Genomic DNA, 26,508 nt, shown 5'->3' with positions numbered 1-26,508 from the left:
TTCTGTACAGAAGGTGCAGAACCTGGGATGGTGAACTGGTCCCATGTGAGCCCAATCCGGGACGAGTCAGCCAAGGATCCATCTCAGTCGTCCGAGGTCAAGTGTGCATTGTCCTGCACGAGTCCAAGGTCAAATGTGCACTGTCCTGCACATGAAACAGTGCCAGCCCACGCTGTGAGTCTCCCACTAGAATGATGACAGTGGTTCTGTGTATCTGGTATGGTACCGGATGCCAGATCACTGAGTAGATAGTGGTTAGGACAAGGGGCCAGCCCATAGGGCTACCCCGGGTCTGAGTGGGGGCATGGGAATGGTGTAGAACCACCCCCATGAGGGCCAGGAAGGCCCAGGCTGAACCCACCAGCCGTGGAGGGGCTGTAGGACAGCCCTAGGGCAAAGATAAGGCTTTTCCCAGGAGCTTACAGCCTTTATATGGCTGTAGGGCAAGTATGGGGCAGCCCATACAGGCTGCCCAGCCCTTGGATTGTGGGCAAAAGTGGTGTCCAACCAATCAGAAGCAGGCGCCTGATGACCAGCCAGCCAGGAAGAGATGCGCAAAATTTATGGGAATTTTTCCAGCATTTAATGGGATTTTTCAGCATTAAATGCTGAATTTACAGTCGTGGGAATACTGGATGCTGGCCGACTGCTTTTATGCTGGCCGACTGCTCCTGATGGGGTAGTATAAATACAAGTGCCCATAATCCCAATCAATCATCTCATTATTTCACCAAGAGCTCAAGCCAAATCAAGGGCTAGACAAGCCAAGTAGATTGCTAAGCAAAGGGGTGGACTTCTGAAGGTCAAGGGCAGGGATTTCCCAACCAAGAAAGGTCAAGAATTCTGTATTTGTTTTCAGATTTACATCATTCTAATAAAGCAAATACACCATCCGTGGTAGGGGCCCTACAGAGGGTAATTGGGACCCAATACTGTGTCCTCTCCATCTCTCTCTCTCTATTTTCTGCACTTCTCCTTTCAAGGTCGCGAAAAGAGTGCTGAATTCTGAGTTTTGAAGTCACCGATCTTTCTCCGGAGCTTCCGCATACTACAGTGGTTTGTACTCCTTTCAAGGTTGTGCGTTAATTGGGACCCAATACTGTGTCCTCTCCATCTCTCTCTCTCTCTATTTTCTGCATTTCTCCTTTCAAGGTTGTGCGTTAATTTCCGTCGCGAAAAGAGTGCTGAATTCTGAGTTTTGAAGTCACCGATCTTTCTCCGAAGCTTCTGCATACTACAGTGGTATCAGAGCCTACTTCAAGGACAAAGATTCAGCAAAGAAAACCAGAAAATTTTTCTCGCTCGTGTGGTTGGTTTTAAGACGCCGGTGGACTACCCCTTTCGGAGTGACTCCTGTCCCTCAAAGGACGGTTGGTTTTTAGCCTCCGGAAGCCTCCGGAAGCCTCCCACACAGATAGTGGATGGTCAGATTGCACTCCGGAAAGGAATTGCATTTTCCTGCTATGGCGAGCTTCGGCGACGAGAGAGACCCAGAACCATGGGACCATAGTGCACCAGGCAGCCCAGCTAGGGCACCCAGCTTGAGTGTCACAGACCTGTTCCAACAGATGATGCGAGCACTCGCAGAATAGACAGCCAAGTTGGATGAGCAAAAGGCGCGGATCTTGGCTCTGGAGGAGCGTACCCGCTCTCCAGCGTCGCGTTTTCCATCTCCTCCTCCCTCTCCTTCCGTATCCCAGATACCATATCCTCGTCACAGGGACCCTCTCGCGGGGTCACAGCCGCAGCCAAGCTCCTTGCTTGAGTTGCAGATGCGTGCATCGGAGATCCGACAACGAGAAGATGACGCCATGCGACGCGTGGAACACGAGCGTTACCTCAGAGCTTTGGATGCAAGATTAACACCGGTGGCGCCCTCGAATCATTTTCCCGAGAAAATGAGTTTCAGTAAGTATAATGGTAAACTCGATCCCACAACTCTTTATTCATGGTTACATCAATTTGAAGCTTACTTTGCCGCAGTGAGGAAAACAGATACTGACAGAGTGATCTTAGCCAGTTGGTACTTGGAAGACGAGGCCATTCCTTGGTGGACTCAGTGGGCTCATGCCCACACCAGAGCAAGTATGGCAGCTTATGTGTGGGACGAGTTCGTCCGCGACCTTAAGCAGCGGTTTCTACCGCCCCACTACCTTGAGCGACTCGAAGACGAGTTCACGGGAGCGCGTCAGAACGCACAACCAGTCCTTCAGTTTGCCAATAAAATTTCGACCTTATGTCTGCAATTAGGCTTATCTGATACGGACAAGAAAGGGCAGTTTTTGTATGGCCTGGACACGCAAATCCAATGGGAGGTGTGTATGTTTAGGCCAGCCACCTTTGAGGACGCACTCTCACTTGCGCAGAGTGCAGAAATGAAACACAATGATGGCAAGCCCAAGACTTCCCAGCCGGCTTCTCCTAGGGCTAACACCTCAGGGGGCAAAAGCCAGAACCAAGCGGGGCCTTCCCCAGGACAGAGTCCGGGAGCCTCTGGCTCCAAGAACTCAAACAGTGCGTCTAAGCTTACTCCAGACCAGAAAGCAGAGGCAGGCAAGACAGGTGGCAAGTTGAGTGCTGAGGAGCTTTCTCAGTACAAGAAGGAGGGTAGATGTTTCTTTTGTCATACAAAGGGACATACTTCTCGGGATTGTTCGAAGAAGCCTCCAAAGGCCGCCGCCGCCTCCACAGCTTCCGTGGTGAGCTCAGCTACCACACAGACCCCAGCGGCTAACCCTAGTTCTTCAAACCCCGGTGCTTCAATTGGAGCAATTATTAGCCGGGAGCTCGAAGATAAGCAGAAGGGCGCCCATGACCAGGAGTATGAGCGCAACGAATTGCTCAAGTCCTTTGGCTACATAGGTGGCCAGAGAGTCGTTGTCTTGTTTGACAGCCGCGGCAGCACGGAGGATGTGGTCACGAAATAGGCCGCTAGGCGTGTCCGTTTCGAGTTGACTCTAGTGGACAAACAAGTTGAGGGTTTTAGCACACGTATGACAACGAGCGTCAAGTATGAAGCTCTAGGTGCTAAGTTGTTGATTCAGGGCGTAGAGTTTGTGCGTGACTTTATGGTTGCCCCTCTTGTAGGAGCAGACATAATTTTGGGTATCCAGTGGTTTCACAAGTTTCTTCCTGATGTCAAGTGGGACAAGCACACGTTCCAGATCAATCGGAATGTGTCAAACACCCCGGTGACCATTAAGTGTGAGCCAGGTATTCCAAACTTTCCGCTCATAAGCCACTTGCAGGCTAAGCGAGCAGTCAGGAAAGGCGCACAGTGTGCGATGATTTACATCCAGACAGCCCAAACGGTGGCCAGTGCTTCCAAGAAGTACTCAGTTCTCCATGAAAAGTTCCAGAAGATTTTTCTTCGGGACAGCCTCCCTCCCCAGCTCCCCTCGTCCAGACCGGAGGATCACAGGATTGACCTCCTCCCAAGCTTGGAACCCCCGAGCAAGTTTCTGTATCGCCTTTCGAATGCAATGGAATTAGAGTTGGACTGCCAACTCCAAGAATTGTTGCAAGCTGGCTTCATCCGCCCCAGCGTGTCGCCATTTGCAGCACCGATCTTGTTTGTCAAAAAGAAAGATGGGTCTTCCCGGTTAAGTAGTGTCGATTATCGTGCACTCAACAAGCTGACTATCAAGAGCAAATTCCCGATGCCTCGAATTGACTATATTCTTGAGAGACTAAATGGAGCAAAGGTGTTCTCAAAACTGGATTTAAAGAGTGGGTACCACCAGGTACGGATTGTAGAGGGGGACATTCCCAAGACAGTCTTCCGTACAGAACGGGCCTACTATGAATTTGTGGTCATGCCATTTGGTTTGACGAACGCCCCAGCTACATTTAACCGCATGATGATGCGTATTTTTCGGGATTTGATTGGAAAGTGTGTGTTCATATTTCTGGACGGCATACTCATATTTTCAGCTACAGTTGAGCAGCATGACATTGATGTGGAGAAAGTCCTTAAGTTACTGGAAAGCAACGAGCTCTACGTCAATGAAAAGAAGTCAGAATTTTATATGTTCCAGGTGCATTACTTGGGATAAATAATTAGTGCTAAAGGCATTCGACTTGATCTGGCTAAAGTGGCCGAGATTGTTAACTGGGAAGTACCTCAGATAGCTTATGACATTAGATCATTTGTGGGTATATGCCAGGCATATTCTACCAGTTTTTTGATCTCTTGGCAGATCTCACCGATCTGCTAAAGGGAGTGAAAACAAGAAGGCAAAAGATTCGAATGACTCCACGAGCGTTGGAGGCATTCCAGAACCTCAAGGTGGCTTTATCAAAAGCGCCTTGTTTAGCCCTTGCCTCATGGGACGAACTTTTTCAAGTGATCACCGATGCGAGTAACATCACAATTGGAGGTGTACTGCAACAGAATGGTCATCCAGTATCTTACATGTCTCGTAAGTTACTGCCCGCCGAAAAGAACTACTCAGTCTATGATCGTGAACTCCTAGCAGTTATACAAGCCTTGAAACATTGGAAACATTTCCTGTATGGCCGTGACGTTGAGGTTCGCACTGACCATCAGGCATTGCGCTGGATTCAGACGATGCCAAGTGCACAGTGGAGTGATCGACAACACCGCTGAAGTCATATATTCCAGCAGTTCGGTGGCATGATTGAGTACCTTCCAGGAAAGGCCAATCCAGTGGCCGATGCTTTAAGCAGGAAGGGACAAGTATCTACGATTCAGACCACTAGACTTGACCTTGTTGGTACAGGACTAGAGGACATGAAGCACACGTACGCGGATTCCCAAGAATTCGGTACTCAGTGGGAACAGGCATTGGATACCACAGGACCATGCCATTTTCTGATACGCGATGGTTGGCTTTCCTACAAAGGCCGACTGTGTGTCATGAAGTCATTCCGGGCAGCTCTTCTCCATGATGTCCATGACGCCATTACAGGTGGTCACAAGGGCATGAATTCGACTCTGGAGAAATTAGAACGGCAATACTATTGGCCAAAGATGAGGCGTGATGTGTTTACATATATACAACGCTGTGACGTCAAAAGGTGAAAGCTCCTCGTGGAAAGAAGATAGGGTTGTTACAGCCCTTGCCAATTCCTGAGGGTCCTTTCCAAGACATTTCGATGGACTTTGTCACAAATCTGCCTCCCAGTCCGAGTAAGCGTAATACACAGTGCTTAACTATTGTTGATAGGTTTAGCAAATTTGTTATGCTTATTCCTTGCAGGGCCAATGTGACCGCCGAGGATGTTGCCCAGTTATTCATTCGGCATTGGTACCCGATTGGCGGGATTCCTAGGACCATAGTGTCAGACCGAGATGCCAAGTTTACCAGTCATTTTTGGAGGGCATTGTTTAATAATTTTGGTATTAAGCTGAATTTTACCAGCGCATTCCACCCACAGACAGATGGCCAGACAGAGATATACAACCAATTGGCCTTTGATGTGCTGAAATGTTATGTCCACGATCAGCAAGGTAAGTGAGAATCGTTTTTGCCTTTAGTTCAAGCTTTTTTGAATGACTCTTTTTCTTCAGCTATTGGAAGGACTCCATATGAGGCAGCATTTGGAAGACCTTTCCAGTCGTTGTTAACCAGGACTTCATCTTCAGTACCAGAGGCGAACAGAGTGACGGAGTCTTACCAGGAGATTTTAGAGTCAATAAAGGACAGATTGGCTAAAGCACAAGAGGCCTATACTCGACAGGCCAATAAAGACCGAAGGGATATGAAGTTTTTGGAAGGAGATTGGGTTTATCTTCGGATTATGAAGCAAAGACTGAAACAGGTGGGCAAACGATGCCCAAAATTGTCTTTCAAGAGCTTCGAACCATTTCCCATCCAGAAAAAGATTAATGAGGTGTCTATGCAGTTAAAGCTACCTCCGAGTTGGACTATGCACGAAGTATTTCAAGTCAGTTGGTTAAAGCCATATGCAGATCCACCCCCTTCAGAGGTCAAAGACGAAGCGAAACCAGACATTGTTGATGAAGCAGAAGTAATGGTTCCAAAACAGATCCTTCTGCACCGTTTCAAGCATGGTTCAGGCCGAAGACTACGACAATTCCTCACGAAGTTTCAGGACCGAGGAACTCATGAAGCGGTATGGCTCGACAAAGAGTTCTTCGAAGACTATCCGGCGTTATTGACGGATTATTTGCAGGCTATGCAGCTTCTGTCAAGTTAAGCAGAAGGGGATGTCACGTGCAACCCGCACTTGAATGCCACGTAGACATTTCTGTACAGAAGGTGCAGGACCTGGGATGGTGAACTGGTCCCATGTGAGCCCAGTCCGGGACGAGTCAGCCAGGGATCTATCTCAGTCGTCCGAGGTCAAGTGTGCATTGTCCTACACATGAGTCCAAGGTCAGATGTGCACTGTCCTGCACATGAAACAGTGCCAATCCGCGCTGTGAGTCTCCCTCTAGAATGATGACAGTGGTTCCTTGTATCTGGTATGGTACCGGATGCAAGATCATTGAGTAGATATTGGTTAGGACAAGGGGCCAGCCCATAGGGCTACCCCGGGTCTGAGTGGGGGCATGGGAATGGTGTAGAACCACTCCCATGAGGGCCAGGAAGGCCCAGGCTGAACCCACCAACCATGGAGGACAGCCCTAGGGCAAAGATAAGGCTGTTTCCAGGAGCTTACAGCCTTTATATGGCTGTAGGGCAAGTATGGGGCAGTCCATACAGGCTGCCCAGTCCTTGGATTGTGGGCAAAAGTGGTGTCCAACCAATCAGAAGCAGGCGCCTGATGACCAGCCAGCCAGAAAGAGATGTGCAAAATTTATGGAAATTTTTCCAACATTTAATGGGATTTTTCAGCATTAAATGCAGAATTTACAGTCGTGGGAATACTTGATGCTGGCCAACTGCTTTTATGCTGGCCGACTGCTCCTGATGGGGTAGTATAAATGGAAGTGCCCATAATCCCAATCAATCATCTCATTATTTCACCAAGAGCTCAAGCCAAATCAAGGGCTAGACAAGCCAAGTAGATTGCTAAGCAAAGGGGTGGACTTCTGAAGGTCAAGGGCAGGGATTTCCCAGCCAAGAAAGGTCAAGAATTCTGTATTTGTTTTCAGATTTACATCATTCTAATAAAGCAAATACACCATCCGTGGTGGGGGCCCTATAGAGGGTAATTGGGACCCAATACTGTGTCCTCTCTCTCTCTCTCTCTCTCTATTTTCTGCATTTCTCCTTTCAAGGTTGTGCGTTAATTTCCGTCGCGAAAAGAGTGCTGAATTCTGAGTTTTGAAGTCACCGATCTTTCTTCGAAGCTTCCGCATACTACATCTAACATGAGATGAATGATGAGAACCTCCATTCAAAAAAACAATTTTGATGTCCAATTGACGTACATTCCAACCTTTATATACTGCTACTGCAATGATACTCCGCATGATAGTCATACGACATGTGGGTGCAAAGGTCTCGCCATAGTCAATGCCTTTTTCATGTGTATAACCCTTTGCAACAAGCCTTGCTTTGTATCGCTCGACACTATCATCAGCTTTATGTTTAAGCTTGTAAACCCATTTCATGTCGATGGCCTTCTTGCCATGAGGCAAATCAAACAACTCCCGTACCATTTTTTCAGTAAAGCATCTTATTCAGATTGCATAGCGCTCATTCATTGTTTTGATTCCAAAGGAGCATAGTAGCACGAAACGCCGTTTCCGCCCCCTGGAAACGGCCGTTTCCGTGTATTTTTTTTTTTCAGGTTTTGACGGGGGCAGGCCACGTGCGTTTTTTCATTTCCGCTCTCCTTTCCTGCGGCGCTGCGCTTCTTCGAACCTTGCGCCTATTCACCACAAAGGGCCAAGGCCCTAAGGCTCAAGCCTTTGCCCCCAGTGCCCCCCACAAGGCCCCAAGGCCTGTACTCTGCAAGCAGTCTGCTCTCCAATCTCACAGGTGGCTGCCCATTCTTCAAGGCTTCAAGGGCCAAGGCTCAAGCCCAACTTCCAAGCCTCCAAGGGCAAGTGTTCTCGAGGGTAAGTGCTTTCAACTTCAAGTCTCACTATGCCTACAGATCCCTATTGGCAGTATGCAACAAAAGGGGATGGATATGTCGGAGGTGGGGGTTCCCGCAAGTGGAAATGTAATTTTTGTGGATATGAAAAAACAGGTTCAGTGACCCGGGTAAAAGACCATTTGGGGCATGTCCCAGGCAGAGATGTCGCTTTATGTCAAAATGTGCCGCCCGATGTATTGGCATCACTTGAGGGTTGGAGAAAGCAACGCCTTGGTTTGGATGTTGGTTAGCAACATATGGCAGCACATGCAACAGGTGAAGCATCCTCGAGCCAAGTGGCCTCTTCAAAGAGGACTAGAGTTGAGAGCCAGACAGATGTATCTTCGAGTGTGGGTGAGGGCCCTAGTGCAAAGAGGACACCTTTACCTAGTGTGGAAGTGCCTGCAAAGGGTTCATTGCAAAGAGCAAGCATTACAGCAGGCTTGCAAAAGCAAGCCATGGAGGAGGCAACAAGGGAGGTCACGCGCTTGTTTATACGATATGATATCTCTTTCAATGTGGCTCGCACCATACAATGGAAGAAGACCATGCGGGCCGTTAGCCGCATTGGCTGTGAGTGGGAGGGTCCCTCGGCTGAGACAATCCGCACACGAGAATTAAAGAAGGAGAAACTCAACGTAGAAGGCCAGCTTGAGTTTTTGAAAGAAACATGGAAGAAATATGGCTGCACTATCTTATGTGATGGATGGTCAAATGTACACAAGAGGAATGTGTATAATGTGCTTATCTCCTCTTGCAAAGGCACCATGTTTTACAAGGCCATTGATGCATCGGCTGCGGGTCTCACCGTTACAGGTCTCTTTATTTGGACACACATCAAGAAGGTGATTGAGGAGATTGGCCCACAAAATGTTGTGCAGGTTATTACGGATAATGGAAGCAATTGTGTCTCCATGGGGAGTATGTTGGAGGATGCATTCCCAACAATTGTGTGGACCCCTTGTGCCTCCCATAGTCTTGATTTATTGATTGAGGATTTGGGGAGAATTTTTTGGGTCAGCGAAATCTTTGCCACCGCGAGGAGCATTGTCAAATTTGTGACACAAAGACCAAAGGTTTTGAGCATGTACAGGGCTAATAGTACCTTGGAGCTTCTCAAGCCATCCACTACGAGGTTTGCATACATGTTCATAGTGCTTGAGCGGCTTCTTCGTGTGCGGCCAAATCTGATTCGCACTATTAGTTGTGATGCATGGATCCAGTCGGGTAAGAGTATGACCCCAAAGTTTGTGGATTTTAGACGCAAGATCCTCAATGAAGCATGGTGGGAAGAGGCAGAGGCATTAGTGAAGACCTTAAATCTCATCTACACGGTCTTGCGCATCACGGACATGGAGGGGAGTACACTAGGCCTCATTTATGAGTACATGGATAGGATCGGGAAGGCACTAGACAACAATGCCTACCTATCTGTAGAGAGGTACGTACTTCTTCGCTCATGACTCATGGCTCATGAGCCTTTGCCAAATTGCCTTTTTGTCTTGGCTCTTTTCTAAGTTATAACTTTAAAGTCTTTCTTTGGTTTTGTTTGTTACTTGTAACTTGTAGAATCGCGGAGATCAAGCAGATTTGGCAAAACCGTTGGGTTTGGTTTCATAGACCAATCCATGCTGTGGCTCATGTGTTGCATCCTCTATGGCGTAGCGAGGATCAGCTTGAGTGTGAGAAGCTAAACGATGACTTCCAAACCTATGTGGAGAAATGGTGTGGTGGCAATTTGCAGATGTTGCGATGCTTAGAGGATGATCTCCTTGCTTTCCGCAACAACACTGGCTACTTCACAAGACCTACTGCAAAACTTCGAGAAACGCAGCTTCAGCCGGACATGGTGGGAGAAATATGGACATGGTGTGCCTACGTTGGTGAGTAAGAAGCCCCTCCGCTTAAGCTTTAACGGCGACACCTTATTTGTATAATGTACTAATCCTAAATCTGCTCTTTGAACAGAGACGTCTTGCCATTCGAGTCCTCTCACAAGATTGCAGCTCTGGAACTTGTGAGAGGAATTGGAGCACATGGGCGCTCTACCATACGAAGCGGAGGAACAAGTTGACTACAGCCCAACTTGAGCGTCTTGTTTTCTGCAATTGTAACTTGAAGCTTCTTGAGCGGGCAGCTATGGGTCCTGAGCCAATGCAAGTGAATGTCGACAAGATTGACATTGAGAAGGTGCGGGATATTCCCACAATTCTACAAGAGGACCGAGATCTTTACACTTTGCTTTACGAGGAGGCCACAACACCAGTTCACGACACACGTGGTGGTCGTCGTAGGAGAGGGAGGCCGGCTGCAGCTAGTACTAGTGCTGCTAGAGAGGAGGCTACTGGAGAGGACTCATCTTCTTGCAGTGAGGACACACGCGAGAGCCATGAGGACTCTCAGGAGGATTCAGACTCCTCGGGTGCTTCAGATGAGGCTTAGCAGTGATCACTGATTCACTGATGTTCCATGTTTTTTGTTTAGTTTTTCTTATCCTTAGGGATTATGGACAGTCGGCATGTCGGTTATTTTGTAGTTTTTGAACCTCTGACTCCCAAGTTTGATGATCATTGCTGATATGTATGATGTATTATGATCACAATTTGCAGCTTGCTATGTATGCTTCGGCCTTCAGCCTTTAGTTTTTTATGGTTCACATGAATTTGCCGCGACATCATACATGTCCATTATCTACATTCTGTTAAGTGTTATGATTCTAATGTCCACTTGAGTCTTTGATGTGTCTTGTTTGAGGTCTCTATGCATGTTTTTTGCATCTCTTGACATAAGTTTATTTAATAGGATGTCTCTATGCATGTTTTTTACATGTCTAAAATAAATTCAAAAGAAACTCCGTTTCTTGCCGTTTCCAACCTCGCAGAAACTCGGAAACTCCGTTTCCAACCCGGTCCGAACCGACCGTTTCTGCCGGTCCAGGTTACTATGCAAAGGAGACAGGTTCCTCTTCATTACATAAACTGACAATAAGAGTATGACCTACGTGTAACATGAGATGCATGATAAGAACCTTCACGGTTCTACTAGGCAAAGGAGTGGCCAATTTGATGTCACGTAGTGTTTGTACCAGCCATTTTGGCATACTTTTTGACTCCCCAATTTTCCTTCTTTCCTCATCAACTGCATCATCCACATTTGTCTCATCAATAGACTGATCTATGGACTAAAAAACATGCTGATTTTCACCATTCCTTTGGGTACCCAAATGCTCTACATCAATGTGTCTTGCATTGAACAGTGGAAGGAGAGTGTCGAATATGTCCTGTGAACATACATTTTGCTGCTTTTTACACAAAAGCAAGGACTGAATTGCATCTTTTATAAATACAACACCTCTACTCACAAGAATCCGCTTGGTAGCAAGATGATAAAGATGGTAACCTTTATTTTCCGAGCTATACCCCACAAACACACATTTAACAGCCTTATCGTCAAGCTTGCAAATACATAAGCGAGACAACCAAAACTGCGTAAGTAAGCCACACAAGGCTTTCTACCATTCCAAGCTTCAAAAGGCATAATTGTGTACAAAGCCTTTGTAAGACACCTATTCAAAATATACGTTGCACGCATGACTACTTCTAGCCAGAAACCATGAGGTAACTCTTGACTTTTGACCATAAACGTGCCATCTCTATAAGAGACTTGTTTTTACGTTCAACTACACCGTTTTGCGGAGGTGTATAGGGAACAATACATTGGTGTTTTATCCCATTATTAGCCATGTATACATAAAACTCCTTCGACATATACTCCCTCCCTAAATTAGTACGCAGGGTACCAATCTTACATGCGGAAACATTTTCAACCATAGCAAAAAAGTGCTTAAAGCACATAAAAACCTTTGATTTCTAATTCAATGGATATACCTAAGTATGTCTAGAATAATCAGCAATGAATGTGACAAAATAGAGGTGATGTATTGTTCATGATTGCAGTGATGGCAATACAATTGTTACAATCATGGCCTTTACATGCTAAATGCATATGAAAGATAGAAGCATGTTGCATGTACAGTCTCTGCCACAAAGGCAATGGGTGATGCTCAGCTATGGCATGCACACTTTGGTCACTTGAACTTTGGCAGTTTATTGCGTTTGCATAAGCATGACATGGTGTCTAAGTTGCCACATCTTGAAGCTCCTATCAAACATGTTTGATATGGTTGTATTCTTACAAAAATGCAACGTGCATTATTTACCAAAGATGGTTCAGTTAGAGCTGTCCAAAAATTTCAGCTTGTACACAATGATGTATGTGGTCCTATGAGGATACTATCTATTGGGGACTTGTCATTCACAAACCAAACCACTAAGCCACCCATAGTAATGGCAAAGACACATAACAAGTTCTTCCTGATCCTTGGTACATATAATATATCTGGAAGCGTGATTGATCCACCGTTTACAGTAGTGAGAACAATTTTACCAACTCCTTTTACATGATATGAGAAGTTGTTTGTACATGTAATGTCACATGCACACCCAATTGGTGAACAGGTGACATGGCATTCTTAGCATTCATAAGCATTTAGCATAGCATTCCCAGCATTAAGCGAGCAGTTTAGCATAGCATTCAAGCATAAGGAGCATCTCCAGCATGTATCACAGCATGTGCAGTAGTGTATGGGGTTGTTACAGCACCTACAGCAGTTCATAAAGCATTCCAAGCATTTAGGACATACATCACAGCAGGTCGAGGCCTGTGAAACCAGCCGACAACAACTATGGGGCATTTATGAAGTGAAGATCCAGATATGCAGGCCGACAGCAGTTCCATGGCCGACCAGCAATATCATCCTATATATAAAGAAATCGCATCATTCAGTTTAGATATCTTCCTTCTTCTCAGCGTTTCCAACCTATGGAGCAAGGGGAATCAGCAGCATAGTCAGCATTCAGCATTCAGTTCATCTCCTGTCTCCTACATAGAGTAAAACCAACATCCAAAGCGTGGACCTCAGCATTGGAGAAAGGAATAGTCAGTCATCATCATCATTCAGCATATCTCTCTCTTCCCGAGAAGGATACTCATTTAGGACAAGCATAGATCTATTCATGGATCTCATTGTCAACATTGCATTTAATATAGCTAATAGTCCCCCAAAAATAAAAACGCATTTCGTCCAAACGTAACCTCTAAAACGTTTCTATGAAACCTGTGAAACTTCTACCTGCTCAGGTTTTGTCCAAATTTTAGGTTTCTTTTTTTTCTTTTTCTTTTTTCATATCCTCCTCATCACTTTGCCTCTCCTCCTTTCTCTAAAAACCCTCATAACCTCAAATTTCAAGTTTTGTTTTTTGTTTTTTTCTTTGTTGTTTTTCTTCCATCTCCTCCTCTTCACCTTCCATCTCCTCCTCTTCACCTTCCATCTCCTCTCTTCCTTCTTGTCTCCTCTTCCATCCTTCCTTTCCTTTACCCTCTTCTTCTCCTTCTACCACCACCTCCCTTTCATCACGATTCACAATACACATGTATTTCTATCTATATAAATATTACATATTCACAATAACACATGATTTCTATCTCTACACACACACACACACACATATATATATATATTCAAAAAACCTCCAGTTTTTTTAGTCCAAAAAAAAACCTTCAAAACACATGTATTTCTATCTACATACATATTACATATTCACAATAACACATGATTTCTATCTCTACACACACACACACACACACACACACACATATATATATATTCAAAATAGTGATGGACAAAACCTTTCGAAAAAAAACCTTCAAAACCTCGAAACGTTTCTTGTGACTGCATTGCATTTGCATTGAAACCATTCTCTTTCTCATAAGTGTTTCTAAGTGAAGTTTAGTTATATCACATGCACTCTGCACTCAGTGCATGGTGACAAGATGGCTCATCATCAGAAGTGCAACAGTTGTACAGTTTTAGAACCCAATAGGATGATATTTGTCGTACGCCGTGACCCCATTGTACATCCTCAGTCCAGGATAAGTCAGGCACGAGCTACGTAGGTCATTCCTCAGCCTTAGTGGGTCAGTCAGTCAGTCAGTCAAGTCCCTTAACCCACTTGGAGAGAATCATTCATGCATGTAGAGTCAGTAGAAGCCTTAGGGTTTGCATCAGAAAGCACTCTGCATCTTGCATAATATGCATACATATGCCTGTGCATCATTTAGAACATCCCCGAAGCCTTAGGGAATTTACTGGGATTTATCTGGTATTTTTCCCATATTTGTTAGTATTTATTTAGCATTATTTGCATTATTGGGCATTTATAAATATAAACTTTATTAAATGACCAACCTCCAGTTAGTATAAATAGGCTTGCCTAGAGCCTATTTTCTCATTCAGTCTTCATTGTGCTAAGAGCTCTCCTCCTCAGCCCTAGGAGCATTCTTGCCTTCAGCCCTAGACTAATCCAACCCTTGGAGCTCATAAGCTTGCTTCTCCAGCCCTTGAGAACCCTTGCTTCATACAGCCCTAGGCGCCTGCTACTATCAACCTCCAATCAGCCTGTTTTCAGCACCAAAGCAGCCCTGATTCAGTCCCTTACAGTCCCAGATTCAGCCTACAGCTCTACCTCAGATCCACGCCAGAAATCAGCTTGCAGTACCCTGCGTTTTTCTGTCCAGCAGCAGAATACCTCTGCGTTTCTGTCCAGCAGCCTCAATACCCTGCAGTTTCTGTCCAGCAGCCCCAAAACCTCTGCGTTTCAGTCCCTCAGCACCCCTACAAGCCTGCGTTTCTGTCCACAGCAGTTTCCAGCCCTGAATCAACAGTCTACAGCAGTTTCCAGCCCTGAATCTGCAGTTTGCATCAGTGTCCAGCCTTCTGTGCATCATCCATACATGCAGCAGTCATCTGGCGAAGGTAACACAGCATTCATAAGTGTTTTCAGCATTCTAACATAGTGTAGAACAGTCCACCTTCTTCTTCTCTCAGCCTCAGGTGTGCAGCCCTTCCTCATGCCCTTGGGAAGAGTGCATAGGCTTGAGATCAAGTCATCGAGGCATTTCTACAGCAGTGTACAGATCAGCCACTCTCCGATCCTCCGAGATCTTGGGTTTGGCTTATCTACAGTCCACAGTCATTCTCTCTAAAGAAATAAAGCAAATACTATCTCGTTATCGGGATAGGGGGCCCTTCAGTGCGTAATTCGGGACCCAATCTGGTCTACAGTTCTCATATCTCTCTCTCTCATCTCTTTAAAGTTTGAAGTATTGAAATGGATTGCTAAACTCACGAAACTCAGGATACAGAAGACGGTGTGAGCATATGGTGTGACAGGATCTTCCAATACAAAGACTTCCGCTACATATCACAAGTTAAGCCTAAGGTTGTTTTACTACGATCAATCTCTCGCATGTCACATTGGTATCAAAGCGTTACACGTAACCAACCTTAGTTCATGTTCATTCCATAAGTCATTCAATAAGTCAACATGTTAGTCGCTTCCGCTAAGTTAAATCCACTTCCCAAGATCTTGCAAGCCATCCTTAGGGTTTTCCCCTTAGGCATGCATCAGTAACCCATTCATTTGCATTCTTGCATAGTATATAGGGTAGCAAATGGTTTGCATCAGTATAGAAGTCATCCTAGCAATCCAGTAAAGATAGTCAATCTAAGCATCTTGCATCTGCAAGGCATACATGATTTACCCATGAGTTTTCTCAGGAAGAATGACATCCATCATCAAAGAAGCAAATGGAGTTTTGGACTTCAACTGGCATCAACAGGAAGTTCTTTCCACATAAGAAGACGAAAGTGGCTCCGACATCACCTCAGGAGGTTCAGAGGTCCATGAACGACGAAGATGGTGTGTGAAAGGATTCGATCGACAGGTCAGTGGTGATTCAGGTTTTTCCAAGCAGATTTATCAGCATTTGCCATGCAATTCCCACAGTGGAGAAGTCTTTGGCTCAAAGGATTCAACTCCTACAATCAACCTCAGTCCCGGCAGAAGAGGACAAAGTGGGACAGTGGTTTCAGTGGAGGCAGATCGGCAGAGGAGTCGAAGGGTTGTCAAGCGTACCATCTAGCAATAGTTTAGCAGAGGAAAATGTCACATGCACACCCAATTGGTGTCCAAGTGACATGGCATTATTAGCATTCATGAGCATTTAGCATAACATTCCCAGCATTAAGTAAGCAGTTTAGCATGGCATTCAAGCATAAGGAGCATCTCCAGTATGTACCACAGCATGTGCAGCAATGTATGGGACCGTTACAACACCTACAGCAGTTCATAAAGCATTCCAAGCATTTAGGACATACATCACAGCAGGTCGGGGCCTGTGGAACCAACCGACAACAGCTATGGGGCATTTATGACATCGTGAAGATCCAGATATGCAAGCCGATAGCAATTCCCTGGCCGATCAGCAACATCACCCCATATATCAAGAAATCGCATCATCCAGTTCAGCTATCTTCCTACTTCTCAACGTTTCTACCCTATGGAGCAAAGGGAATCAGCAGCATAGTCAGCATACAGTCAGTATTCAGCATTCATCTCCTGCCTCCTACATACAGAAAAATTAATATCCAAAGGGTGGACCTCATCATTGGAGAAAGGAACAGTCAGTCATCATCATTATTTAGCATCTCTCTCTCTTCCCGAGAAGGATACTCATTTAGGACAAGCGTATATCTATTCATAGATCTCATTGTAACCATTGCATTTAATATAGCTGCATTGCATTTACATTGAAAACATTCTCTTTCTCTTAAGTGTTTCTAAGTGAAGTTTAGTTAAGCCTAAGGTTGTTTTACTACGATCAATCTCTCGCATGTCACATGTAACAGTGTTTCCCTGTGGAGTAGATTCAACCTTTTAGGTGATGAGAACAAACTGCGATGAGAAGTAATGTGCTTACTGTCAAAATACCAGACATGTACATTTGTAACAACCATGCATACATCCTTATGCGAAGGGTCAAAACTGCATTGCACAATGAAAGCCCAATCATCATGTGCATAGTTTGCAGATTCTTTGTTTTCTACATTAGATGCTGACGCATCAACTACAGCCATACCTGAGTCTTTATTTTTCTCCTTCTCCAGCCCCTTCTTGTGATCATTAATATAGTGCCCAAGTTTCCTACAATAGTTGCATTTGCTCTTTTTCTTTGGCTTGTCGCCTTTCTTGTCTGCAGGCTTGCCCGATGACTCTAATTTCAGCTTACAAGTACCCTGGATTTACCTTTGCCTCTTTGTTGATTGGCAACAAAAGCCTGATCTCCTGTACGCATGACAGATCTATTTTGCCTAGAGTGCTCTTCTTGCAACAGCACAGAAACCAACTCCTCAAACTTCAAGGCATTTGGATTGCCTTTCATCATGAGTCTGATGGTAGAAGTAAAACTTAGATATGAGTCCAACAACGCATTCAAGACAGTAGACACCAATGACTCATGAGCTATCAAGATATACTTCATCAACACTCACCAACTGCTCCTTAAAATCCTTGATTTTTGTAAGAAAATCGTCCATGGAGTCTCCCTCATTCATATGCTCTGACTCTAATCGCTTGCATAGATAAGCAACACGTTCTTCATTACGTACTTGGTACAATGACACAAGTGCATCCCAAGCATGTTTAGCAATCCTGTATGATCGAATGTGAGAAATGATACTCCTCTTGACTAACAAAGCAAGCAATGCATGTGCCTACACTTCTTCTTCCATCCCACTTTGTTTGTTTCTACGTAGGAGGTATGCTATCATGTGGTATTGTACCATGTGAAACTGAGTCCGTGTCTGCAAATGTGCCTTCTGCATCATGTTCATCGAAGGAACCAAGACGTTTCTCAATACCAATCATAGTTGGTCCCATCAAGCTAATCCTTAGCGGATAACATCCGAAATACATCAGTCTACTATTTCTCATATCACCTAAGCAAGTAAACGCGCAACTTGCAAGTGCTAAGTGATCCTTTGATGCAACCAGGGTGGTTGCTAATAACGCTCCTGACAATGGAGACTTGCAAGGTGTATGAAAGAAATGCAGAGTAAAGTGAGTAGAAATTTTGCTCGTAAGATGAAGAGATTGATGTCAATGACTGAAGTGTAGCTCATAGACAAGATCCGATGTGGTGAGTGTCTGATGATGCTTTCACGTGTATCTGCACACCCGTTTGTAGTAGATCTGACGATGCTATCCAGAATCTAATGAAAAACAATGCAATTCTGGTCCCCAAATATGTCTACAGAAAACTCAGAACTCTGCGAACGGCCCCAAAACGCCCCGTAACGAAAATCTAACCACAAAACCTCAATACAAAGTACTCCACTCTTCACAATCTTCTTTCTTCTCCCAGACGAGCTCCTTGATCAGATTCAAGAAGACAGGCCAATCGGAGTGAAGAGTAGTAAGCAGCAATAGGGACGAGAAGCGTATGTTCTCATACCAAATGTTGGAAATAGGCCCAAGGAAGCACACAATGAGATAATAAATAGATAATGAATGTGTATTGTACAAAGATGATAAGTATACCCCAAGCTGGGTGTATACTAGCACGGGAAAAAACCTCCTAAAGAGGGAAAAAGTGCCCTGGCTAGTCCTAGTGTGTTCACACATCACTACCAAATATGGCTACAATGAAGCCGGGGAGACCTAAATACTCAACCCACTACGTAATAGGGTCGTCCTCAAAGCCAAGAAACGCAATGAACTTGCACAGGGTCCTAGGGAGGCCATGAAAGCCCATCAAAAAAAATAAGTGTTCATGCTTAATACGCTAAGCATTGATGTGTCGTCCTATGCCACCATGAATTTAACGCTTTCCAATGCTCTGATTATTGGGTTCGTAACAACCTCCACATGGGTGCTCTAAAAGTCCACCGCATTAAGGTAAGGTGATAGTCGCTTTCTACACTTGAGGATTCTTTAAGTTATTACATTCTATATCTGCTAATTCAGCCTCTCATTTACGTTGCTTTAAACATCCTCTCTCCACTCTCGTATGACTATTCTTTCAATATCTTGATCATAAAATTCTCTGCCTTTTTGTCAATCAAATGGACAGCTTTGACTACTATGAGCCACAAAATCCACTAGCAACTTGGGCACCCACTTCAAGAACGCAGATTGGCCCCAAGACAATTCAGAACTCTACCGGGTCCGCCCTCTAGAGACCTAACTACATATACTGAGTGGACTCGCACATTACTGCACAGATCATCAGGTGCACCTACCGAAAGAAAATACTGTTGAATCATTAAGTTCCTAAGAGTAAAGGTGTGTGGTTGTCAAACTCGAGGCACACAGCCTGTTGCACATGCATGAAAATAGGTAGGAGAGCACCCAAAGTTCCTTTTGCCTGAAAAATAGTCTTTGTGGCACTCACAGATATCAAAATCACTTTCAAGGTAAGAAAATTCTAGGGACAAACAGGGTAACTGAGGCAACAACACGTTACAAGTCATCAAAACCACTTCATTCTGAAAGGGGGGGAGGGGCGGGCCGGGGGTCCAGTTTCTAAGCGAATCAAGCTACACGGTTTGCAGATTTCTACGATTATTTGCAGAATTATTAGTTAGCTACTAAACCATTATGTATGCCTTCTTTTAAGTGAGCTTTGATGGAAAGATCTGATCTGGTTGTAGAGAAGGAGAGAGATGTGAATAAAAATCCTACTAAACGTTTAATGCGAAAATTGTACAGAAAATGACTGAATAGCAGTAGAAAGATGGGGGCATTTGTACCTGCATGCCTTGAGTCACGTCCTGGGACTCTTCCTCAAGGGCGAGGGAGCTTTCAGAGGCCTTGTCTTTAAGGGTGTGCTTGCTTACTGCGAAATCCCGCAGCTTCTTGAAGGGGGACTTCATCCTTGTTGCTCACCAGAGCATCAGGATCACGCAGCGCGCACGCGCGCCCCCCCGCCCCCAAACACACACAGAGAGAGAGAGAGAGAGCCCTGTCCTTCCAAATCTTGGTGCAAAAACGAGCTACTGCTTCACAATGTGGTCTGTGTGCAGCAGATCGAAGCGGGTGCGCAAAACGAAGGCGGCCTCATGAGCACGCAGCGAGCTGCATAACCAGAATGAGAACCCGCGTAACCAAAATGAGAACCCTTTCACCATTTGGTACCTTGAGAATGATGCATCCTGATCTATGTGCACTTTGTGTGGGCCCCCCACAGGACGTTTGCCAGCCCGTCCTTCCCCACCTTCGTCCCGGGCGGCCGCAATAGCGCCCCCCATGGTCCCCATTCCTCTAGCGTCTGGTCAACATTTTGATTTTAATTATACGAATATTTGATTGAATTTATACTACCTATTATTATTTCATTTCTTGGGTGTTGACCGGTCCCAATTTCTTGATTTCATAAATTTATATATAATTCCCTTCCTCTGTTCATCATTCCAAGACCACAATGCCCCCTTACTTCTAAGTAAAGCTTACTATAGTTGAGGCATCTTCTGGTTTTAGAAATCCATGGTCTAAAAAATTTGTGCACACACATGATGTGCCATATTGACTAGTGTGTGTACCACATGATGTGCCATATATTGACTAGTCATGATGGCAATCAGGTGACTCTCTTTTGACATGGCAAACAACTGTTGTAATATATGTAACAAAGCTTGTCACGATATGGGAGAGCCAATTGTGCTAGCTACAGCTATTGGCTTATTAGCAAGACATTGTCTCCTTGGAGTCGTAACCCACTACATTACATAATAATAAATACTTCTCTTTTTTAAAATTATTTGCTCTCCTCTCTCTCTCTCTCTCTCTCTCTCTCTCTCTCTCTCTCTCTCTCTCTCTCTCTCTATATATATATATATATATATATATTAATTATGAATGACCTCAACAAATGGCCTAAATCGAATGAGCTTCAATCAAGCTTATGAGTGAAGATTTCGCCTAATCATTGTTGCTAGAATTTTAGAATGTGTATAGCCTTCTTCTCCTCTTTAGACTATTAGCTATTTGTCTCCCCCACATATTTTTTAGAAAAGTTGCTCTCGAGAAAACAAAAAACCGAATTTACTCTAATTAAACAATAAGACTCATAGAGACACCAAATTCACAAAACACTAGGTAATCATGCTAAACCTAAAGTACAAGAGAAGAGTAATTCACCATCATTATCCTTAGGCACTACCATGGCTCAACACACCATAACAATAATCATGTTGATATTGGATGAAGAAAAGAGAGCACAAGCAAGGTATTTACAACCATAACACCTAGCAAAAAAATGCACAAATTAATAACTACTCAAGCTTTTAGAGAATTAGAAAATAACATTCTGAGTCAAGGAAAAAGAGTGCAAGATAAAACCAACGAAACATTAGTGGAGTGGTTAAGGTGGTTCTCGAGAGTCCCAAGGTCATGGGTTCGAGCCCCCCCTCTGCAAAGCGGTGGCATGTAGGGTGTGTGTGTTGTTCTATCTAATTCGAGCCAAACTTTTAAAACGAAACATTAAAGAGATACCATTACAATCTTGAACTCTCATAAGAAGTGAACCACATTTTATATTTATAGCCTCAAGGGTATTATCTTTTGACCTCATTGCTTAGGTTGCTTATCCTTACCGCTCCTTACCTCACACTAATTAACCATCCTAGTCACACATACACAATCTAACTATCATACATAATCTCTCTCTCTCTCTCTCTCTCTCTCTCTCTCTCTCTCTCTCTCTCTCTCTCACACACACACACACACACACACACATATAAATACCCTTTTGATCATGAATACACTTTAATCATGGGAAGTCACCCAAACCTTCATATCTTCTATATACAACACTGCATGATGTATCACTCTCCAAGTACATATGCATGTCTTTGTATCATCTATTCGGATACCTTTATGAACTTGAGTATACTCTTGATCATGGGAATTTACCCCAATCTTAGAACAACACACACTACAAATGTAAAAGGAGTATGTGGTGTACATTGCAAAGTACACACATACGTGAAACTCTTATCTATACCCATAGACCTTGATATCCTATATTTATAACATGCTATAAAGATATTTATGCAAGAGATGCCACTTATTGGAAGTCTTACATGGATTAACACATACGTACATACTTAAGGAATGTCACATTATATTTAGCAAATTTATCAATGTTCATGCTCTCTCTTCATAAGAATGTCATTTATCTACGTAAGAAAACCTCCTTTGAAGATGATTCATGTAGCTACATAAGAAAACCTCCTTTATAAATGATTTGTCTTGCTCTACAATATCAAAAATATAATTTTATGCTTTTCAAACATTGTGTCATGATAGCTCCCAAAATTGATGTCTAGTTTTATTCCTTTAGTATCCCTCCATCAAAGCACATCATGCTTTTCAAACATTGTGTCATGATAGCTCCCAAAATTGATGTCTAGTTTTATTCCTTTAGTATCCCTCCATCAAAGCACATCATGCTTGGTTTAAAAATCACATGACTCATACAATATTATATATGATTCATACCATCAATCATGTACCCACCTCCTAAAAATTGATGTCTAGTTTTATTTTTTCCTTTAGTATCCCTCCATCAAAGCACACATGCTTGGTTTAAAAATCACATGACTCATACAATATTATATATGATTCATACCATCAATCATGTACCCACCTCCTAAATGCAAATGCACGGAGGAGCATTAACCATTGATGAAACATTCACAAACGTTGTAAAGTCTACGTTCTTGTACTCGTGGTTGTTGGCATGTAAGAGCCCCATCTGCAAAATTCATAGCCTCATCTTATAAAATGATGATAGCATGTCCACCAAGTATGCTTACTGAGAGAATGATCTACACACAAGCTACACATGTAAGATAAGGATCTCTATGTGTTGGCCAAGGTAAAATAGTGTTAAACACCACTGATGAGAACGCCTTCTAGCTGAACCCCATTCATTGCCTCATTTTATGATCCCTTTATGGCCATCTCTATCTTAAAGCAAATGGAATATACTCAAAAGATACTGAACCCCATTTATTGCCTCAGTCAGTGAGCCCTTTATGGCCATCTCTTTCTTGAGACTAATGGAATATACCTCAAAGATACTACGTTTCACATGAGCTTAAATGTCATTGGAATAGAGCATTTTGTAAGCAAACAAAGCGTTATTCTTATAAAAATTGATTTTTATGCATAAATAGATGCATAAAGAAATTCTTTTTATTTTAAAAGTGTTATTCCTATTAAATTTGATTTTATGCATAAATAGATGCATAAAAGGATTTTTTTATAAAAATGTTATTCCCATTGAAGTTTATTTTTATGCATAAATAGATGCATAAAGATTTTTTATATCAAAATTAGAATTCTCTTAAATTCTATGTTTAAATTCTATGAGTATTTAATAAATGAATAATTAAATACTCTAAGAGAGAAATTTCTATCGTTTTATATTCACATGGATTGTAAAAAGAAAATTCAAGAAATTTATCGAGATCGAAATATTTAGATAAATGATTAATTTATTCCTCATTGGAACTCGTATAACTAATTTAGAAATCAGTTAAGTGAATATTCAAAGAAAGAAATTCAGTAAAATAGTAACTGAATTATCAAACCTTTTCGAGAAAGATAGTTCAGGAAAAATCTTATCCGACTCGAACCTTGAATCAGACTATGACCAAGACCAAACCCTTTTGTCAGTTTCGAGGAAAGAAGGTGTGACCAGTTTAGAAAAATACACTCAAAACTCTTGCCAAATTTGAAACTAAATTTGAGACCCTTCGAATTGATATGTGGATCATGGTTATAGAATTCGAGGAATTCTGGTATGAAAATTCAGAATTCCGATCAAGAAGTTTTGGGGATACCGATTCAAGAAATACTCCTTGTATTCAAAAGAAAATCAAACTCAAAACTTGCATAGAAACCCTATTTTCTTAAAGGACTGTCTTACGCGAGAATGTTGGAGGGAGCATTTGGTATATGTTTTTCTAAGGGAAGTTCGGTTGCAATCAGCTTGTGGGGAGTGTTCAAAGGGGACGGCTCACGCGGCAAAGCGTGCCCAGGTCTAGACCAACCTCGGTATGGTTGAAAAATGGTGCACTTCCGGTACGATGGGCGAGGGCCGATGAAGAGGTTCCTGAGTGAATAAATGTGATGACATGTGAATCAGATAGATGTGAATGAATGGATGTGATGAGATGTCATGTGAATCAGATAGATGTGAATGAATGGATGGATGGGATGTGATGTGAATAGATGTGATGAGATGTGATGTGAATCAGATAGATGTGATGTGAATCAGATAGATGTGAATGAATGGATGAGATGTGAAACGGGATGTGAATGAATGAGATGTGATGTCATGTGAATCGAGATGTAAATGAATGATATGGGATGTGAATGGATGATATGTGATGAAAATGGATGTGAATGTGTACGTGAAGAATGGATGTGGATGTGTATGTGAAGAATGGATGTGGATATGTATGTGAAAGAATGGATGTGGATGTATGTGAAAGAATGTGATGTGATGTAAAGAGATGTGATGTGACATGAATATATGCAGATGTGAAGTGATAGATATGAATGTATGGATAGATGTGGGTAGTCGTACATGTGAACGATTGGATGGATGTGGATGAATGAGATGAGATGTGTATGAATGAGATATGATTTGGATAGATGTGATGTGATGTTATGTGGATAGAATGTATGTGATGGGATGGTGATGAGAATGAATGTGATGGATATGAATGAATGTGATGTAATGGATGTGAATGGATGGAGGTGATGTGATGTGAAATGGATAGATGTGAGTGAATGAGATGTGATGTGAATCGGGATGTGAATGGATGAGATGTGAATCAGGATGTGAATGAGATGTGATGTGATGTGAAATGGATGTGATGTAAATTGGGATAGATGTGAATGGATGATATGTGATGTGAATGAATGTGATGTGAAATGGGATAGATGTGAAACGGGATAGATGTGAATTAATGAGATGTGATGTGATGGGATGTAAATTGGGATAGATGTGAATGAATGAGATGTGAGGTGAAATGGATGTGATGTGGATCGGGGTAGATATGAATGAATGAGATGTGAATGAATGTGATGTGATGACATGTGGATATGGGTAGATGCGAGTGGATGAGATCTGATGAGGATAAATGAGGAAAGATGTGATGAGGTAAAAATGATGTGATTGGATGAGAATGGGAATACATATGAAATGGATGTGGATTAAATAATGTGGATTGATGTGGAACAATGTGGAAAGACGAGAGTGTTATAGAAACTGTATTTATAACCTGTTTTTAAATGACTGTTTTATGTCAAGAATGCTGGGGAAGCATTTTGACCGTCTTGTGAATGAGGTTGTGGAGACCTAACTGATAAAGTTGCAACAGTTGACGAAGAGTCAATGGAGGATGTCGCTTAGCAAGGTTGGCCGAGGTCTTGACTAGCCTCGGTTCGATTTAAATGGTGAGCTTCCGGTAGTACGGTGGATGAGGGACCAAGGAAGTGGCCTATGAGTGAAGCGCTAGGTGACTTGCGAAGGATCCTAGAGGGTGCTGACCATACGGTGCTCGGACTCTGGGTCGCCAAAGATACCCACACGTGCGTCGGGGAAGATATTTGGATCAAGGAATAATAGTTGTTTTTTGAATTCGGGCATGGATTTGGTTGATTGACCTTGCTGGTTCTCAACGGATAAGTCCATGGCTCTTTTATATGGATCTGTTGGTTAATCTTGCTGATCTTCAACGGAGATTCCATTTTGGTTTTTATAAGTGAATATATTGCCGGGTACTATGAGCTAGGAACTATCGAAAAGGCCCCTGAGTGGATAGGTGGTGAGCGTTTTGGTTGCCAATAATGCCATAGGTACACCGATGAAGGAAAAATTAGAAATTAGGATTCAACCCGATATTTTTAAGGATTATGATCAGTGATACTATAGTTTCATTATAAGATTGTTTTAAAGATAGCTAAATCTGTGAAAAAGGCAATTTCATATTAGGTGTGTAAGTGGTGTGACTAGTTTTAAGTTTGCATGAATATCCGGCTAGGGAGCCTGGGAACTCTTTTCCTTGGTACCCAGGACAAAACCTAACCAAATTCTTAAATGGACCCCATCACTACAGTGGTTGGGCAGTTGGTTAACCCACGGGACTGGATATGGTAAGGCTGGACTGATGGATCCCTAAAAAGAGACTCAATTCTGTTATGGTACAATAGATAAAGTAAATTGTAAGATTCCTCCCTTTAGCTTTTGAGGTGTGCAGGTGTAAGAACCTCCCCTTCTAATCTTATAATTATTCCTCTCTCTGAAATAAAAGAAAGATCCTAAAGAAAGATCCTGTTTTGGCCTGGAGAGAGAAAATGTTTAGAGGGAGGTAATTCAAAATTGAGATATTTTTGGATATAAAAATCCTCCTAGTGTCTAAAATGGTTTCCCTTGAAATAGAAATTCAAGAAGAACTTTCCAATGTGCAATTGGAATAATTGAAAATAGGTAAAAGGACCTTAGCCTAAGGGTCCA

At 43.1% G+C, this 26,508-nt stretch overlaps 2 protein-coding genes across 2 annotated transcripts in view; one reads left to right on the top strand and one right to left on the bottom strand.

The window, feature by feature from the left end:
* The window catches only part of LOC147634237 (uncharacterized protein At2g33490-like), a 107,925-nt gene extending 87,790 nt beyond the window's left edge, over positions 1-20,135 (bottom strand). Inside the window, exon 1 of the mRNA XM_086805357.1 lies at positions 19,727-20,135. Coding sequence (XP_086661483.1) covers positions 19,727-19,849 — 123 coding nt within the window. The 5' untranslated portion in view covers positions 19,850-20,135. The remainder of the gene's footprint in view (positions 1-19,726) is intronic.
* Positions 8,274-10,899, top strand: LOC147634238 (uncharacterized). The gene is made up of 4 exons (XM_086804601.1): positions 8,274-9,457; positions 9,586-9,741; positions 9,851-9,899; positions 9,985-10,899. The coding sequence occupies exons 1-4, from the start codon at positions 8,274-8,276 to the stop codon at positions 10,456-10,458; spliced, it is 1,863 nt and encodes a 620-aa protein (XP_086660727.1). The 3' UTR covers positions 10,459-10,899.
* Positions 20,136-26,508: the final 6,373 nt, after the last annotated feature.

This window comes from Cibotium barometz, chromosome 11, assembly GCF_041138505.1.
Source record: "Cibotium barometz isolate CiBa-2024 chromosome 11, ASM4113850v1, whole genome shotgun sequence".
Lineage (NCBI taxonomy): Eukaryota > Viridiplantae > Streptophyta > Polypodiopsida > Cyatheales > Cibotiaceae > Cibotium > Cibotium barometz.
Note: the sequence above shows the minus strand (reverse complement) of the source record. Positions and strands in the feature narration are given on the sequence as shown.

Excerpts from the sequence above, each read along its gene's own strand:
- LOC147634238 (XM_086804601.1), top strand. The coding sequence starts at position 8,274 with ATGGCAGCACATGCAACAGGTGAAGCATCCTCGAGCCAAGTGGCCTCT. Across the intron at positions 9,458-9,585 it reads GCCTACCTATCTGTAGAGAG|AATCGCGGAGATCAAGCAGA; the intron begins GTACGTACTTCT and ends TGTAACTTGTAG. Across the intron at positions 9,742-9,850 it reads CAAACCTATGTGGAGAAATG|CTTCAGCCGGACATGGTGGG; the intron begins GTGTGGTGGCAA and ends CGAGAAACGCAG.